At 36.5% G+C, this 18,654-nt stretch overlaps 2 protein-coding genes and 1 long non-coding RNA gene across 4 annotated transcripts; 2 read left to right on the top strand and 1 right to left on the bottom strand.

The window, feature by feature from the left end:
- The first annotated feature begins 6,279 nt into the window (after positions 1-6,279).
- Positions 6,280-11,472, top strand: LOC111452210 (protein SMAX1-LIKE 6-like). Its single transcript, XM_023092809.1, has 3 exons — positions 6,280-7,748; positions 9,243-9,483; positions 9,577-11,472. The coding sequence occupies exons 1-3, from the start codon at positions 6,568-6,570 to the stop codon at positions 11,350-11,352; spliced, it is 3,198 nt and encodes a 1,065-aa protein (XP_022948577.1). The 5' UTR covers positions 6,280-6,567; the 3' UTR covers positions 11,353-11,472.
- LOC111452211 lies at positions 11,443-12,864 on the bottom strand. The gene is made up of 2 exons (XM_023092810.1): positions 12,004-12,864; positions 11,443-11,922 (listed from the first exon to the last, which is right to left on the bottom strand). The coding sequence occupies exons 1-2, from the start codon at positions 12,839-12,841 to the stop codon at positions 11,606-11,608; spliced, it is 1,155 nt and encodes a 384-aa protein (XP_022948578.1). The 5' UTR covers positions 12,842-12,864; the 3' UTR covers positions 11,443-11,605.
- LOC111452216 lies at positions 12,057-14,891 on the top strand. Of its 2 annotated transcripts, XR_002712108.1 has the most exons (3): positions 12,057-12,146; positions 12,667-12,854; positions 14,422-14,891. It is a non-coding gene; the product is annotated as an uncharacterized LOC111452216 (long non-coding RNA). The 2 variants fall into 2 exon arrangements; XR_002712109.1 differs by lacking the exons at positions 12,057-12,146; positions 12,667-12,854 and adding an exon at positions 13,789-14,201.
- Positions 14,892-18,654: the final 3,763 nt, after the last annotated feature.

Here is an 18,654-nt window from a genome sequence, read left to right on the forward strand (position 1 = left end):
CTTGAATGATTCTAAACATGACTATGGATGCTGCAAGCAAGCTTTATGCAATTGATGCCGAAATGGAGCAGCTAAATAATGAAAGAAAAGAATGTCGTCGTGGGAGGCAAAACTTTCTTTTGAGGAGTGTGATAACAATCGATCCCGTGGTTGCTAAAGTAAGCTAAGCTTCACCTAGGAGCCAAAAGACTCTTTTATGGCTGAAGTATCTGCAACACGTTGGAGAGCTTTTAGACCTTAAAATGTCAATTCTCGACGAGTTTCGAAGTGATCAGATGACCCGGCCTCCCCTGACTCTTCCACCGCGAAGGATTGAAGCATCTGACCAGGCTCTGGAGATGAATACCGAAAGAGCTTACCGGATGCATCATCAACCTTAGACAGCTCGACTGAGCATGGGAAAAACTAAAAAAAAAAACGTATAGAATTCCAAATAAACTTAGCCCTAATGATAAGAAATCACTAAGGGAAAGTAAAATTTGGATTACCTTGTTGATCGAATATCTCAAAGCAAGAACTCTTGTTTGAGATTCGAATCACTCCACAAGCAAGATCGATCTTAAATGGTTCTTCGATCTTAAATGGTTCTGAACATGCAACCTAAACTACATAGAATTACAAAGAAACTCAAGACCTAATGATAAATGAACCACTCCAAAGAAAAGTTAAATTCAGATTACCTTACTAATCAAATATCCCAATGCAAGAAAACTTATTTAAGATTCGAATCACTGGATTGATCATGTCAAGTTTGAATGATTCTGTAACAGCCCAGATCCACTGCTAGCAGATATTGTCTTCTTTGGGCTCTCTTTCGGGCTTCCTCTCAAGGCTTTAAAACGCGTCTACTAGGGGAAGGTTTCCACATCTTTATAAATGATGTTTTGTTCTCATCCCAACCAATGTGGGATATCAGAATTGCAAAGAAACTTAGCTCTTAGCTAAAAGAAGGCACAAATGTTGTCTTTACTACCTTTTTAAAATCTATTTATAAAGACAATATGCATGACTTTATATAGTCTCAAAATTAAAATAGTCGACCATCCACAAGACATTTCAAGATTGTAACCTTCATATCTTAGGATCAAAATTAACCACTAAATAAATATAATTTTAAAATCAATAAAAGTCTTAAAATACATGAAAGAAACACCATAACTCTAGATTATCGTCCACAAAAAATTTGTAACCATCAAATAATAAATGTAGCTTGATTCTTCTTTACTTTGGCATGAATTCCAACATTGTGATAATGAACAATATTTTTTTCACATCTTCCTTGAAGTGTATCTCGTATGATTAATGTCTCGGTTCATATCATAAGATAGTAATTTGGAAATAATTAAGAAATCCATTGTGTTCTATTTTTTACTCCGCTAATGTTTGAACATGTGACGAATCTCTTGGTTTCGATTTCGGGTAGGCAGAAGAATACCAATTATTCTGTGGTGTTTGTTTTTTCCTTCACATTTGTAGGGCCAATGGAGAAAAGAGACAAGAGTTTACAACTTAAAGAAGTTATATGAAATTGAAGAGTGTTTTAAAGAATCTATTTCACCTCTTTCTTTGATGCAACACTCCATGTGAATGTGATGCCTTGACGACAAATAGCTATCAACCTCTTGCTCTCCTCATTTCTTGTCATACATACATTATTATATACACAAATTCTATACACACGTCTCACAACTACTTGATCACATGACTTTCCCGATCGGTGGATTTCTCATAGTTGGTAATGCTGCACATCCAACCATTTTTATGGCAAGAGTCGTGATGCAATCATTATTCGGGGTCGACTTGACTATTTTCTCTCTGTGTGCAAAACCTGGTAGGTGAGTCTTGTGATTGTTAAATAATACTGTTCTCATATAGGAGCAATGTGATGCAGGGAAACACAAGGGACCGACACATCAACCTCTCGAACACAGGTTTCCGAGCGAGTGAGAAGAAAAATGATGAAGAGGATGTAAAGAGAGGTTTGACTAATTTCACCTTTTGAATCCATTGCACTAAATTTCTTCAGTTTTAACCGATGATGTCTTGGTTGTTTTGAAATACAAGATTAATGTTTAACGTGGGTGGAGATTCGAACCTGGAACCTTTTAGTCGATAATTTAAATTGGTTATAAATCCTTGTCACATTTTGTCGTTTTAAGCCCAATTAGAGTTATTAATTTGGGCTTTTAAATCTGGCTAAGCCCAATAGCCCAATCTATTAAAAAAAATAGTTTCATTTACTTATTTTTTTTAAAAAAATTATTAGCCCAATATTAAAAAAAAAACAAAAATTACATTTTTTTAGTTAAATAATAAAAAGACGTCATTAACAAAAAAAAAAAAAAAAATAGATGTAGAGGTAGTATTTATAAATTTAATTTTTTAAAACTAAAATTAAAAAAATTAAAATCCTAGAAAAGACCAAGTCAAATATAATAAATAGATAAAATATGTGAAAATTTGTTTTGACTTTTGAATAAATACAAAGGCCGCTCAAATATAGTTTAATAAATCAAATATTAATTAGGAACCATTTTAAAATTATTGGTTGGAAGTTATTGTCATGATTAAATATATTAGACAAATATTAAATAAATAATCAATGTAACTAAGTCTTCATCATAATATATCAAGATTATTATTATTATTTAATAATATAATTAATAGAATAAAATATTTTAGAGAAAAATGGTGGAAATAAATCATTATTTGTAGTTTGTCGTTTAGCAAACCATTTTCCTTTTTTTTTTCTTTTTTTTTGGGTTTTATAATTTAGAACATATGAAAAAAAAAAGGGATATGTACATTAAGCATCTTTTTTTCAAAGGAATTTCAATGAAATGAATTTGTGTGTTTTAATTTAATTTAATTTAATTCTGTGTCACATTGAAAATGGTGTCACATCAATTCAAAAGCCCTAATCTTATCTCCATAAAGTTCTAAGCTTTCAAATAAAAAGTGGGATTTTTTAATAATAATAATAATAATAATAATGTTCTTACAATTTGTTCCCACTTTGCGATTGAATTTCTCCTTTACGATAAAATTTTATAGTTCAACGAACAGATGTAGACATTTAGTTTTTTGATTAAGAGTATATATGTTAATCGTTAAGGTCGGTATCTATTTAGTCTTTGTACTTATGAGCTTACTTTTTTTGATGTCTACCTTTTCTTTTGAACGATGAATCTTAAAAATAACGAGAAAATAGACATAATTTTCAAAACAGACTCTAAAATTTCCGATTTAAGGTTAAGGTTAGAGTTAGGGGTCGATAGGAAGGACAAAAATATAAGTAAATATGCCTATCACCTTAGAATAAAATGGTTAGCCATTGATGGGAGTTTGTGTAGGTGTGAAGGGATTCCTTTTAAAAGAAATATATTCTTTATTTTTTTTTATTTTTTATATATTACAAAGAAGGTAAATCTTTTTTATATCTTAAAAGATTCCATTTGTAGAGAAAAAAAAAAAAGTAAATAATATTTTCGATCTTTGAAATAGGAATTGACACGACGTGCCACGTTATTATGCTTATCGATATTTTGTTGATAACATTTGTCTATTCTTATTATTATTAAATAACATAAAGTGTCGTTTACTATCGTATCGCTGATTAATTAAATCGTTTGCTTTTTAATTTTCAACGAAAGTAAGGAATAACTTTTTTTTCGTAAGATTTATTTGAAAAATTAAATTTTATATTTATTGATTTATTTGCTTTTAAATTCTCGAAAGGTTTATCTTAATAAATATTTCAATTTAAATTTTTAATTTTTATATTTTAAAGTTTTGTAAATCGACTGCGTGACTAAAAGGAGAAACTCTGGTCGTAATTTAGTGGCCTAAGAAATGAATACTTTTGTTTGTTAAACAGGGAAAAAACACATGGTGGGCTCTTAACTCCATGAACTTACCCGCACTTTTCCAAGCACTTTCTAAGTATGGACTCTAGGTTTAGAATAAGTCGTTTAGTCTCACGAGTCCACTTGTTTTTCTTCATCTAATGATTAGTTTCTAGTAGGGGCCTCCGTCTTTTGTTTAGAGTAACGTCTCAAATGAGTACTGTTCCCCCTCCGTCATAATTGCCAATATGTTTATAGTTGCAACTGTTATTATAGTTATCACGATTGAAACGTTCAAGAAAAAACTTTAGCTTAAGAGGTCGATTCTTCTGATAACCCGATCGAACCCCAAATCAACACAAAATGAACAAGTAGAATATATTAGAGTGCTCGAGTAAAATAAATAAGTTAAAAAAATAGAGACAGTTACAGCTAAGATAAAAAATTGAGGTAATATTTAATATATATATATATATATATTTTTTCAATAATTGGATTTTTAGATGGGTTTGAAAAATTATTTATTATTATTATTATTATTTTAATGTAAACAAACAATTCCTAACTTTTTCTATTTAATAAATTAAAAAAAAAAAAAAAAAAAAGACTGGGGTTTTCCTTTTTCTAGAAAGTGAAGTCTTACGGTCTTTCCGTTTTTTTCTCTTTCTCTCTCTACAAATAGTTAGTTAAAAGCACTGTCTTCCCACGCGCCTTGGTTGGATCGTGTCGTACACGCGCTTTTTTAATATTTAAAAAAAAGAAATATAATTCATAAATGGAGGCTGCAAAATACACCAAAGCAATGTCAAATCAAACACTTTTTCTCTCTCATTACTTATTAATTTTCCAAACCCAAAAAAAATTAAAATAAAAAAGAAAATTAATTAATTAATTAATTATTGATTTATTTAGAGCTGGGGATGCCTGCTGCCACTTGCTTGGTTAGCTTTTGTCTCTGTCGACTTTGTAAGGGTATAATCAGGTACATTTGTTAGTAGTATTCTTGCTACGTGGCAGCATATAAACCGTTTGATCAAATATCTGAGTGATATGATTGTCCAATTGGAGGCTGCCACTGCCACTGCCACAGCATCTGTTCTCTCTCCGTGGGGGCTTCTTTGATTGATTGTGACTTCTAGATTGCGTATCTCTTTGCATTTTTTATTATTTTACTTTTAAAATTTTAACTCTCTTTTTATCTTTTTGCTTACATCAATTTCTAACTTTCAAAAATATATATATATATAAATATATATATAGATAGAGTAAGGTATGTCGGGAGTTGGAGTCGAGGACGGGAAATGTATCTTATCTCCGACCCCATTTATCTCATAAGAAAAAAAAATCTATCTCTACTCCTTTTCTTATTCTTCGTTTAAATGAAGATTTTACGCTGTGTTCAAGACGGTTTCTATTGTCAAATTGGCGCGTGTAAGTCGTTTGTACAAAAAAAAAATTGTATTTGAATATAAACGAACCTTAAAATTGATTGTTTGAAGTTAAATTTTATCAATTTTGATTAAATAATAATTATTTTTGATAATATATAATTTTATAGTAATTCATATTGTTTAAAACAAATAAAAAATTTAATCTGGAACCCGTTTAAATGTTCTCATTAAAAAAAACCCAACTATTTACCGGTGTTTTATTAAATTACTCGTAGCTTATTTTTCACCTAAAAATATTTTTCCTTGTTTGGTAATAAATTTTTCATTTTGTTTCAACTTCGTTTAGTAATACAAAATTCTCTTAGTTCGACTTAATATTTTACTTTGTAGGTGATTACGACCCATCTTCGTTGACATCGTACTCTAGTTAAAGGGTTGACTTTTTTAGATATAGTACACCACACAATTTAATCGATAATGTTACGATTGTTCGAATCTCGATATGTTTGGTAGATCGTTTAAAACTCCACACTTTTTGTAACTTGTTTAGCATTCATCCTGATCGAGTTAGTTGAAATATAATATAAACCGAGCCATTTTTGATAATCGAAGTCAAATCATTTAACCTTTTGTTCAAGCGTACGTTGCGTATAAAGTCCACTAAACTCCAAAATCAAAATTCAGTAAAACAATGAATCACCAAATACAAAAAAGCTAAGAAAATGAGCGTCCGTTCCAATCCGAAGGAATCTAGATTTGAACTATAAATTTTAGTAACGAACGGTTTTTTATTTTCTCTCAATCGAAAAATAACTCAATAATTCATCTACCCATTTATTATTAACAAATTTGAATAAATATTTTATAAAAAATTAAAAAAAAAGAAAAAGAAATAGAGGCAATTTTCTCTCACTTCATAATGAATAAATAAATAATAAATAAATAAATAAATAAATAAATAAAAAAGGGACCCCTCAATTTCCAAGCACCACAGTTGAATAGTTGGTCCATTTGGTTAAGTGGATACGGCATCTAATCCAAAGATCTCAAAATTATTATTATGAACAAACAAAAACCAAAAAATCTCTCAAATTTTGTGTCTAAATCCCATCTTTTCTTTCCTACAACCCCAACAATCTATGCTCACTTCTCTCCGCCGTCCACCCATTCACCGCCGCAACCGCCGCCGCCGCCGCCGTCCGACCTCAATCACCCAATAACCAGATTCCCACCTCTGTTTTTCCTCTCTCTGTTTCTTTCTTCCGCCGCCGTACAGGACTTTCAATTCTACTCTGTTTATTTTAAAGGGGTTTTTCGTATGCTGCCCGGCGATGCCGACGCCGGTGAGCGCTGCAAGGCAATGCTTGACGGAGGAGGCGGCTAGGGCTTTAGATGATGCTGTTTCCGTTGCTCGCCGCCGCTGCCACGCTCAAACTACCTCTCTTCATGCTGTCTCCGCTTTGTTGTCTTTACCTTCCTCTGCTCTTCGCGACGCCTGCTCTCGCTCCCACAGCTGCGCGTACCCTCCACGCCTCCAGTTCCGAGCACTCGATTTGTCCGTCGGCGTATCTCTCGATCGGCTTCCTTCATCTAAACCCTCCGATGAGCCACCGATTTCGAATTCTCTCATGGCCGCCATCAAACGATCCCAAGCCAATCAACGGCGACACCCAGATAGCTTCCATCTCTATCAGATTCATAATCAGCAACAAACCCCTTCGATTTTAAAGGTAGAACTTAAGTATTTTATTTTGTCGATTCTTGATGATCCGATTGTGAGTAGGGTTTTTGGTGAAGCTGGGTTTCGAAGCTGCGACATTAAATTAGCGATAATGCATCCACCTCTGTCTCACCATCCTTCCCGATTCTCCCGTTCCGGTCGTTTCCCTCCGATTTTCCTCTGTAATCTCCCGGATTCCGATGTGGGTAACCGGAATTTCCCCTTCCCTTTCACTAGCAGCCATGGAAATAGCGATAACGATGCCAATTCCCGAAGAATCGGTGAGGTTTTAGTGAGGAAAAAACAGAGGAATCCATTATTGATTGGTGTCTACGCCGTTGAAGCTCTCCGGAGCTTCACTGATTGTGTTCATAGCTGTAAATCAGATGTTCTTCCAGGGGAACTTTCTGGATTAAGGGTAGTTTGCATTGAGAAGGAGATTTCTGAATTTGTGAGTGGAAATGGAAGCAAAGAGAGTGTAAAATTGAAATTTGAGGAGGTTTCTGAGATGGTTCAGCAATGTTCAGGGCCTGGTTTGGTAGTGAATTATGGGGAATTGAGTAGCTTAGAAGAAGATGATGATGATAGCAATGGCATGAGTTTTGTGGTATCACAACTTACATCTTTGTTGAAACTTCACAATGGGAGACTTTGGTTGATTGGAGCTGTGGGAACTTACGAGCTGCACGAGAAGTTTCGGGTTCGGTTTCCAGCCATTGAAAAGGATTGGGATGTTCATGTTCTTCCCATAACTTCCAAGTCCATGGTGGATGTGTTTGGAGGTAAATCCAGGTGAGTTTCTTGAGCTTTTTATAGCTGCTACTCTTAGCTCAAATGGGTTGTTTTTTAATATTACTTTAGCTGCTTGGATATCATTGAAATCTGAGCTTTTTATAATCTGCTATCAATGAAGAAGATGATGATAGCCTGGTTGTTTGTTCATCTTTTGGTCTGAAACATTCTTAGCTGAAAATAAGGTTTTTGTGCTGATTACTGCAATGATTAAGAACATGTTGAGACTTAGAAGGGGTTATTATAATGTTGTTAGATCTGGTTTCTTCATGTTTTGTTTTTTGTTTCTTGTTCTTTTGAAGAACATGCAGGTATTATTTTATTGAAGAAGGGATGTTTTAAAGTTTATAAAATAAAGTTGTACTTTATATTACGTGTAGTTTTCTATTGGGTTCCTCAACTTTTTCACCCTTTTGTTCTATTTTGCTCCCTAACCTTTCAAAATATCCGTTTAGTCCTTTAACTTTCGGATATACTCAAGCCTGCCGCTATCAAATATTGCTTGCTGTCAACCTCACGGTTTTAAAACGTGTCTATTAGGGAGGAGTTTCCACACCCTTATAAGGAATGTTTCGTTCCCCGCCGTCATCCTCACGGTTTTACAATGTGTCTACTAGGGAGAGGTTTTCACACCCTTATAAGAAATGTTTCGTTCCCCGCTGTCAACCTCACGATTTTAAAATGTGTCTATTAGAGAGAGGTTTCCACACCCTTATAAGGAATGTTTCGTTCCTCGCCGTCAACCTCACGGGTTTCAAATGTGTCTACTAGGGAGAGGTTTCCACACCCTTATAAAGAATGTTTTGTTCCCCGCCATCAACCTCATGGTTTTAAAATGTGTCTACTAGGGAGAGGTTTCCACACTCTTTTAAGGAATGTTTTGTTCACCGTCGTCAACCTCATGGTTTTAAAATGTGTCTACTAGGGAGAGGTTTCCACACCCTTTTAAGGAATGTTTTGTTCCCCGTCGTCAACCTCATGGTTTTAAAATGTGTCTACTAGGGAGAGGTTTCAACACCCTTATAAGGAATGTTTCGTTCCCCTCTCCAACCGATGTGGGATCTCACAGTCCACTCTCCTTGAAGTCCCAACGTCCTCACTGACACACCGTCCGGAATCTGGCTCTAATACCATTTGTAACAGCCCAAGCCCACTGCTGGTAGATATTGTGTCCCATTTAGCCTGTTACATATCGCCATCATTTTCACGATTCTAAAACGTGTCTACTAGGGAGAGGTTTCCACACCCTTATAAGGAATGTTTCGTTCCCCTCTCAAATCGACGTGGGATCTCATACAACATTTTTGTCTTTTAATTTTTAAAACGTTCATTTTAGTCCTTGAGGATTTGAAAAACAATAAGTTTAGTCATTAATGACAACTTCGAGTATGTGTACTAAGTTATATGTAAGTTAGGGACAAACATTTGACAAGTTGATATTCGAGTCGAATCATGTATATGATAGTTCTCATAGTTCATGCTTGTAATTTGCAGTTTAATGGGATCGTTCGTCCCATTCGGTGGATTTTTCCCTTCACAATCGAGTTTCCCAAGTCGGTCAAGCAGTTTGAATCAGTTCACTCGCTGTCATCAATGCACCGAAAAATACGAGGAGGAAGTTGCTGCTATATGGAAGCCAGGATCGACTACTCTCCCCGGTCGACACGCTGAAAGTTCCTTACATATACCAACGACTGAACCGGATGCAAAAACCAAGGAATTTGATGTGTGTAAGGTGTGTTACTCTTTCGTAGTAAATTTCTTCAACTTTTCGTGTCGTTGATTCACTCCCGAGTAATTACGTTCTTATGAACTTGATCCAGCGCAGACCAGTGACGACGACACAAGTACATTGAGTGATAAGCTAATTGGACTGCAAAAGAAGTGGAACGATATCTGCCGTCTTCATCAAACGCAACGGTTCCCGAAACTCGACATTTCACATACTAGGCATGGGATGGTTCTTGAGTCAACTCGAGTTGCTTTAGATCACGATAGAAGTGGTGAAGAACCGTCATCTGTAACCGGAGGAAGATCTGTAAGTACAAATCCGAGGTTATCTAGAGACTTGCATAACAAGCAAGGCAGGCAGATATCGGAGATTTCCGACACTCACACCGATAGTTTCCAACCGAGAACTGTTGTTTCAGAACGGTGTCTTCACTCTGATAAACTATTACCCTCACCCGTCTTCTCGGTTACCACTGATCTGGGTCTTGGGTCGTTATATGCATCAGCTGGTGAGAACAAGAGAAAAGTTTCAGAATTAGAGAGTCGAACAGAGTGTAGGCCAAGCAACGATAACCCGGGCCAATCGCTCGGTTGCTCTGATCTGAACACTGGACGACGACCAGTTGATATGAGAGAGTTCAAGCCACTCTGGAATGCGCTGATTGAAAAAGTTAGGTGGCAAGGAAAGGCCATAAGTTCTATTATCGAAACCATTCTTCGTTGTCGGAGTGGTAGCGGAAGGCGGCATTGCTCGAGTTCAAGGCAAGATATTTGGCTAACATTCCTTGGTCCCGACATGATAGGAAAGCGTAAAATTTCGTTAGCTCTTGCTGAGTTGATGTTCGGAAGCAGAGAAAACCTCATCACAGTCGATTTCAGTTCACAGGACCGTGATCGCCGACCGAACTCACTCTTTGACTGTGAAGGATTAGATGGTTACGACGAGCGGTTTCGTGGACAAACTGTTGTTGATTATGTTGCTGGGGAGTTGAGGAAGAAACCCTCTTCGGTCGTCCTCCTTGAGAATGTCGACAAGGCCGACGTTCGGGCCAAGAGTTGCTTGTCCCAGGCAATCACGACCGGTAAGTTTCCAGATTCACACGGGAGACAAATTACCATAAATAACACAATTTTCGTGACAACATCGAGGAACAAAAACGTCGACAAAACGTTCGATGTACAGACTGAATTTTCCGAGGAGAGAATACTTACAGCCAAGAACTGTCAAATGCAATTACTAGTAGGAGGTTTTTCGAGTGATGTCAATGAACACAATGACATGAACGTTAGAATTACATCCGCCCGTGGAGGCTCAAACCTCTCGAAAAAGAGAAAATTACACGAATCGACAAGTCGGAAAACGAACTCAGAGTTGCAGAAGAAAGCATCCTCGTCGAAATCCTTCCTAGACTTGAATCTCCCAGTGGAAGAGGTCGAGGAAGAAGAGGAAGAAGAACCCAACAACAGTGATTCCGATAGCGACTCGATATCAGAAGGCTCGGAGACATGGTTAGACGAATTCCTCGAACAAGTAGACGAGAAGGTCATGTTCAAACCATATGATTTCGACGAAGCAGCGGAGAAGCTAGTGAAGGAAATACGCTTGCAGTTCGAAAGGGTGTTCGGAAGCAAGGTCGTATTGGAGATCGAGTATGAAATAATCGTCCAAATCCTTGCAGCGAAGTGGCTATCAGAGAAGAAAGGAGCCATGGAAGAATGGGTGGAGCTTGTTCTTCATAAAAGCTTTGTGGAAGCAGAACAGAAGTACCAAATGGGGTCTGGTTCTGTAATCAAACTTGTTTGTAAACAAAATGGTGTAGTTGAAGAACAAGCAGCTGGTGTTGTTCTACCTGCTACGATCAATTTGAATTGAACTACATTTTTTTTTGTAATGTAAATTAATTATATTTGTATAATCCGAGTTTTAGCATTTAATCTTTCAGAAATTTGTGTACTTTTGAACTAAAAATTCGAAGGAAAGATTCTTTGTTCGTACGGCGAATTCAAATTCAAATTGTAAATACAATTTGAAATCAGAATGTAGAACAGGATTTTGTTTTTCCGGTTCAATTTTTGGTGAACTTAGTAAACTATAATTCGAAAATTTACATGTTAGTAGTTGATCTTCAGATGAAGATCGAATCATACATTTGTTCTGCAAATTCCTCTATCAATCCTTCAAGAATGAACGAATCAAAACCTTCAATTATACTCTCAACTCCAAGTTCTTCATGTTCTTCACAAAATTTCCTGTAATTCCAATTCGATTTCCCCAATTCCATCTCTGTTATTTTACAAATCTCTTCTTCAATCGCCTTCGTCTTCGCGGGGTTTCCTTCTTTGATTATCAAATCATCGTCGTTGCGAGACGATCGCTGAGAGATTTCGAGCTCCGGTGATAATTTCCTTCGACTGTTTACGGGGGATTTCGAAGCGGCGTCTCCTGAAAGAGTGCGATTTAAGGAATTTTGGACACAAATTGAAGAATCCGAATTAGGGTTTGTTGAAGAAAGCGAAATAAAACCTGATAATGGGGCTGCTTCTTCAGAATCTCGGAGGAATTCACTGCTATCAAGAACTGATACTGGGCTTAATTCGTCGGAGCGCTCTGATTCTACCTTCCTCGTTGATCTTCTGCCATGGCGATCCTTGGTTGAAATTCTGGAGGTTGGTTTATTTCTTGAGACTCTTTTTCTTGATTTCTTCTTTTGTTTCAAATCGATTAGGACGAACTCATTGGCTTCTTCTGGATTGAATATCTTCTTCTTCGTCTTTCTCACGTAAGAATGCTCTGTTTTGTTGCTTCCCCTGTTTTTGCATTTTTCTTCTCCATGCCTTCTTGCTTTCGCTTTGAGTTCTTCATTTTTGCTGTCTCCTTCGAAGCTTAGGATGAAGTAATCTTCATTTTCAAGCTCGAGAAAGGTGGGTATCTCTCGAAACGACTGTGTTGATCTAGCCCCTTTATGTCTGCCTTCAAGGTGTTTGTAGAAATGCTCCACAGAGTTCATGGATTGAGTTCTTGCTATTGAATTACAATTCTGCTTCATATCTGGCATGGTATCCAAACCCATCAGCCTGGCCACAATTCCAGCGGTGGGCTTGGCCTCAATCCCACCATTTGTGTCTTTCATGACACCCACGTTCTTAACATTGTCCTCAGACTTTAATGAGCTGGTTTCTTCTGTAGTCTGATCGGACGGGTGCGTCGGGAGGCTACCGGAGCAGAGAATTCGGCGGAGAATTCCCGAAAGGCAGCTGGGGGTAGCTGCTGCAGCTCTGGGGTTGCAGACATGAGGATCAAAGTTGGAAGTGGAGAAGGAAGAAGTGGAAGAGCAAGAAGGAGAAGGCAACAACAACTTCATGCTGAGTTTTGAGGTTAGTATGATATGAAATTGAGTTAAAAAAACACATAAAAGTGAGAAGGGTTATGTGTATGTGTTGTTTTCTTTTTTGGTGGTAAAGCAAGCAATCACAGAAAACAAAGCAAAGAAGAAAATTTGAATGCATATGATGGAAAGTGAGAAAGAGAATGATAAAGTGGCGGGGTTTGTGTTTGAATAAGTTGGCTGTTCTAGTTTATTTATGGTGGCTGGGCCAGGATTATGTCTGCTTCCACTTTTGAGGGGTCTATTCCTTCAGTTTTCTTGCTTCCCCACTTCACTTCAAAACCTTTAAACAACCATATCTCATTGCATTTAGCCTTACAACTACTGTTGATTTTGAATATGAGCCCGTTTATGTAACGGCTCACTGCTAGTAGACATTGTTCTCTTTAAGCTTTTCGTTTCGGGCTTTTCCTTAAGGTTTTGTTCTCCTCCTCAATTGATGTTGGATCTTATAATCCACTTCCCTTTTGGGGTCTAGTGTCATCGTTGACACCTATTCCTCTCTCGTATCCATGTGGGATCTCATAATCCACCCACATTCGGGACCCAACGTCCTCCTTGGCACAATGCCTAGTGTCTGACTTTGATACCATTTGTAACAGCCCAAACCCACGGCTGACAGATACTATTCTCTTTGGGCTTCCCCTCAAGATTCTCTTTGGGTTTCCACACCCTCATACAGAATGTTTCGTTCTCCTCCTCAATCAATGTGGGATCTCACAATCCACCCCTTTTTGGACTCCAACGTCCCCGATGGCACTCGTTCCTCTCTCCAACCAATATGGGATCTCACAATCCACCTCCCTTCGGGGCCCAATGTCCTCCCTGGTACACTACTCAGTGTATGACTCTACCCAAGCATACTACTAGCAGATATTATCTTCTTTGGGCTTTCACTTTCGAGCTTCCCCTCAAGGTTTTCAAAACATGTTTGCAAGAGAGAGGTTTCCACACACTTATAAAGAATGTTTGGTTCTCCTCCTCCTCAAACAATATAGGATCTTACAATACCTCCTCTTCAGGCTTCAGCATTCTTGTTGTAACCCTCGTTTTTCTCTCCAATCAATGTGGGATCTCACAAAAGAGTCCAGACATCTCGAAAAACTCAACTACCATATGCATGTAAAAGGGATTAAGAGGACCCAATAGAGTAAGAAGAGCATCAAACTCATTGTGTAATCAATGATAGCTAGCTTTTCCTAAACAGATAGGACCCATTTAAGTTTGTATGTTTCCATGGAAGGGAAGAAGAATATAGACATCTCGAAGAGCTCAACAACGTCTATATTCTTAACTCTCCTTCCATCTCGAAGAGCTCAAAAGTGCCTCCAACTCGGTTTGTAATCATTCATCCATAAGAGCCTAAAGTAAACAAAGGGTTCACATTAACACATATCATCATTCTATATTGCTGAAATCTGAGTTCTTTTTTTGGGGATTGGGAATGGAGTAATGAATATGAACAGGCAAAGCTTGACTTGTTATGTGGCTGTGTGTGTTCTGACTTAAAATTCTCTCTCTTTCTTTCTCTCTCCTGGTTCTCTTGTGTTTGGCAGCTGAAAATGGTGACAAACAAACAGCAACCACTCCACAGGCAATGTTGGACCAGAAGATTATACAGTTAATCCAAACCGACCAGTTCTGGTAAGAACAAGATTTTTGTTCTGTTCAGCTCTGCTCTGTTCTGCTCTCTCCATGTTTGTATGTTCTGTTTAGAAATTTGAATTTTAGGGTAAAGGGTATGGACTTTGATGTATATAAAGGACTGTTGTAGTCTTTCGATCCGTAAAATCTTAGCTTAGAATGAGTTCAATAAGTCCTTAAATTCGAATAATGTTTTAAATTTACGAATTTATTAGACATAAAATTGAAAGTTTAAGAGTCTGTTGTGTTGTTTGAGCTGATTGTGGTAGGTGGGCTAGACTCGAGATTTGGTGTTTTGGGCTTTTTTTTTTTTGTATAGAACTCGATGGCTCTCATTTAGCATTGAAGATAAAGAAATAAAGAGGAAAGAAGATTAGGTTATTAGTGTTACGTACTTTTGTTAGATTCAATCGAAGAAAAAGTATCTCAAATGTTGTTTTTTTCGAAAATTAAGTTTATAAATTCAATTCGAGTTATGTATAATGATTATACGGTATGGAATGAGTCGTATTGAGGACTTCATAGCATGTTCTTGAAATCGACATTTTCACTTCAATAGACTAAGCTGCCTACATGGTTGTACGGTCTGCGAGATAAAATCTTCGAACTTTAAATAAAAAAAAAAAATATTTCAATTTGAGATCTAAATTTCAAATCTGTAGTTAATTTAAATACAGCTTAACTAAAAATACGAGGAAGAAAGTGATGGATATAATCGTCACAAATTGAAAATATTCCATGAAACCCACTTATGTTCTCAAGTACTGGGTTGGAATCCCATTCTAACTAAGGATTCTTGTGGTTTCGGAGAATCTAGCTACAGGAGAACCAAGAACGGAGAGCTTTCCCCCTTTTCCCGCCTGCCTCTTTGGTCTTAAGAATGCTGGTTTTAAGAATAAGTGATTGCCCTTCTCCGACCCTTATTGCCCAACCGAATAGCAGACAGCTAATGCGTTCCACTTATTGAACAGGGTTTTATGGTCGGTCCGCGACCCTCACTATCACTAGCCAATATGCTTTTCTCTCATGCCTTTCTTTGTTCATGGTTCGATCTTCTAGTGTCCTAGGTGTAGAGGAAACTCACCAATCCATCCCAAACTTAGTGGTTAAACTCTATTGCAATGACGATACTGTAGGGGCGGTCTTGTAAAAAAATAGCTCAATGCCAGGATGATAAAAAGCTTAACACCTCTAATTATCGATTTATATCTGCCTCTGTTAGAAGTGGTTTAGAAATATTTGATTGGGTAAACAACTTGACAAACAAATGGATAAGATCGGATTGAAAAATAAAAAGATTTGTGCAACTTATACCAATCGTTAGGTACGAAGATGTTAGTTACCTATGACTTATCAATAATAATATATGTGAAAAGAGTTTTTTATTTTTTTTTATTTTTATGTAAAAAAAAAAAAAAACTTTAAATATGAAAGTGAAAGGACTAGTGAGTAGTGGGCCCCACAATGTGTCCCCATCTCCACTAATCAACCACTCATTTTGTTCTCCATCCATCTTGACCGTCCAATCATTTACTGAATATTTTAAAATATTTATTATATATTTTAAATATTAAATTATTTTTTTTCTATATTTAAAATTATATAATTTAATATTTTTGTCGGATGCTACTTTCCAACTACTCGCTCAGCTGCCTTCCTTTAATAAAATGAACTCTTTTAAGTACACTATGTGTTACTATTTTTTATTATTATTATTATTTAATTTAATTATATAAATATCACATTATTTTTAAATATTAATGAATAAAATAAACTATTTTCTAAAAAAATTTCATTTTCTTTTATATTTTTATAAAAACAAATGTTTTTCATGAATTTTTTTAATCATGTCTTGTTCCTTATTTTACACAATATACTATTTTTATAATTCTGTTCAAATAAACCAAATTATTACTATTATTGAAATATACATTTTTAATGGTTGTAATAAAATGGTTAAAGCTATAAATTTTGTTTTTTTTTCTTAATTATTGTTTCCCACTCCCATAAATCTCTCAACTCATTGACCCGAGACCCGAGACCCGAGACTCGACCTAGAATGTGACCCACGTGCATAAGTCCAACATTGAATCTGCTCGGCTCAACGGCTCCTCCTTAGCTTGAACGGCTTATTCGGTTCAAATTATGATTGTTTTGGAGCCATTTTGACATAATTTGGGGCATTTAAGGTTAGTATAGCTAATGTTTGGTCAATGTAAAGGATTAGGTGAATTAACTTTCATAATGATGTTCTGGATATGATGTTATGGGACTCGGCTTTGGCCAATAAAGTAAGTTGACTTATCGTTAGAATACCTTCCGACTCAATTCATCTATATACATGTGATTTTCTGATGTTATATATTATGTTATGGTTATGAATATTATGTGATGCATGTACTTTAAGAATGTCAATCTATATATGTTATGATATTATGTTCATGTTACGTCTGTGAGACATTGATGAGTCATGTATGATAATAATGAAAGATTTGCCATGTGGACACATATGCATGTTCGGTAAGAACTTTATGTCGTGAAAAGAATGGAAATATGATGTGTTGCATCATAACCATGTACAATGATTTGAAATTACGGGTTCACATGCATGTTAAATGTCACGCATTGGATACTTTCTCAATATGTGTTTGTATGGACGCGTACACCATGATATGATACATGCTCCTTTCATTCTGCTGGTTTTTTAGCCGTGTGAGCGTGTGCTGGACCATCATTAGAAACTGAACCATCGTTCGATCTGCAACCTCATAGACATAGCCACTGCCACAAATTAAAACATTTAAAAGATAGTAAATAATAAGGTCGAGATTCTCTTCCCCGATCTTTGTGGGACACGTGACCTAGAAAAGAAGGGATTGATTAAAGTGCCTTTCTCCCATGGGAGTATGGTCCCCTCCCAACCACATCAAAATCAGACCATTTCATTACAATACATAACAAAATCCCAAAAAACATCTGAAATCCACGAAATCTCTCCTACTTCTTTGGAATCAACCTCATAAATATATTTAGTATGTTTTCTTACTATAATTATTCAACCCAATCCAAACACTTCTATTTCTCACTTCTACAAGCCAATAAATGGTTCAAATGTAAAAAGATATTTTGTTGCACCGACTTTTGGTTTTAGGTTACCCTAATCAGACTCCTCGAGTCTTTCTTAATTTGGAAGCACTAAGATTTAGATCCTTTAATCGCAGCACATGATCTTAATATGTTCAGTTTACAGGAAAGTGTTCTATAGAGAGAACCCACAATCAATTAGGTGGAGCTAACTCTAGTGTAGAGTTGTGCAAATAAACATGTTCTATAGGGAAACCCCACAATCAATTAGGTAGAGCTGACCCTTTTGATCGCTGCCCATGATCCTAATATGCTCAGTCTACTGGAAGCATCTTGTCCTAGGTCATCGTTGTTCTATAGGGAGAACCCACAATCAATTAGGTGGAAGCGTGCGTTGCGTCACAGCTTACTGGAAGCGTGCGTTGCGTCACAGCCTACTGGAAGCGTGCGTTGCGTCACAGCCTACTGGAAGCGTGCGTTTTGTCACAGTCTACTGGAAGCGTGCGTTTTGTCACAGTCTACTGGAAGCGTGCGTTTTGTCACAGTCTACTGGATGCGTTGCGTCACAGCCTACTGGAAGCGTGCGTTTTGTCACAGCCTACTGGAAGCGTGCGTTTTGTCACAGTCTACTGGAAGCGTGCGTTTTGTCACAGTCTACTGGAAGCGTGCGTTTTGTCACAAGTCATCATTTCTATCCAACCTAACTCAAACTCTCTAGTGTCTAACTTTAGTATAGATTTGTGCAAATAAACATATTCTATAGGGAGAACCCACAATCAATCAAGTGGAGCTAACATACTACATGCATACAGAGCTCAATGTCCATGAGCTCAATGTCCATCAGTTACAACGAGCACATAACACAATATCTACACACAATATCTACGTACACACAAGAAAGAAGGATAAATCGAGAGAACCAAACTCAACTTGTTTTATTTTTTGTTTTCAATTGAAGGAATCAAAAAAGGATAATACAAGTGCAAACTAAAGGCAACAAGAAAGAACAATTCTAAGCTTTGAAAAGACAAAAAAAAAAAAAAAAAAAAAAAAAAAAAAAA

Source organism: Cucurbita moschata, unplaced genomic scaffold, assembly GCF_002738365.1.
Source record: "Cucurbita moschata cultivar Rifu unplaced genomic scaffold, Cmos_1.0 Cmo_Scf00014, whole genome shotgun sequence".
Lineage (NCBI taxonomy): Eukaryota > Viridiplantae > Streptophyta > Magnoliopsida > Cucurbitales > Cucurbitaceae > Cucurbita > Cucurbita moschata.

Excerpts from the sequence above, each read along its gene's own strand:
- LOC111452210 (XM_023092809.1), top strand. The coding sequence starts at position 6,568 with ATGCCGACGCCGGTGAGCGCTGCAAGGCAATGCTTGACGGAGGAGGCG. Across the intron at positions 7,749-9,242 it reads GTGTTTGGAGGTAAATCCAG|TTTAATGGGATCGTTCGTCC; the intron begins GTGAGTTTCTTG and ends TGTAATTTGCAG. Across the intron at positions 9,484-9,576 it reads AGGAATTTGATGTGTGTAAG|ACCAGTGACGACGACACAAG; the intron begins GTGTGTTACTCT and ends GATCCAGCGCAG.
- LOC111452211 (XM_023092810.1), bottom strand. The coding sequence starts at position 12,841 with ATGAAGTTGTTGTTGCCTTCTCCTTCTTGCTCTTCCACTTCTTCCTTC. Across the intron at positions 11,923-12,003 it reads AGAAGCAGCCCCATTATCAG|GAGACGCCGCTTCGAAATCC; the intron begins GTTTTATTTCGC and ends GCACTCTTTCAG.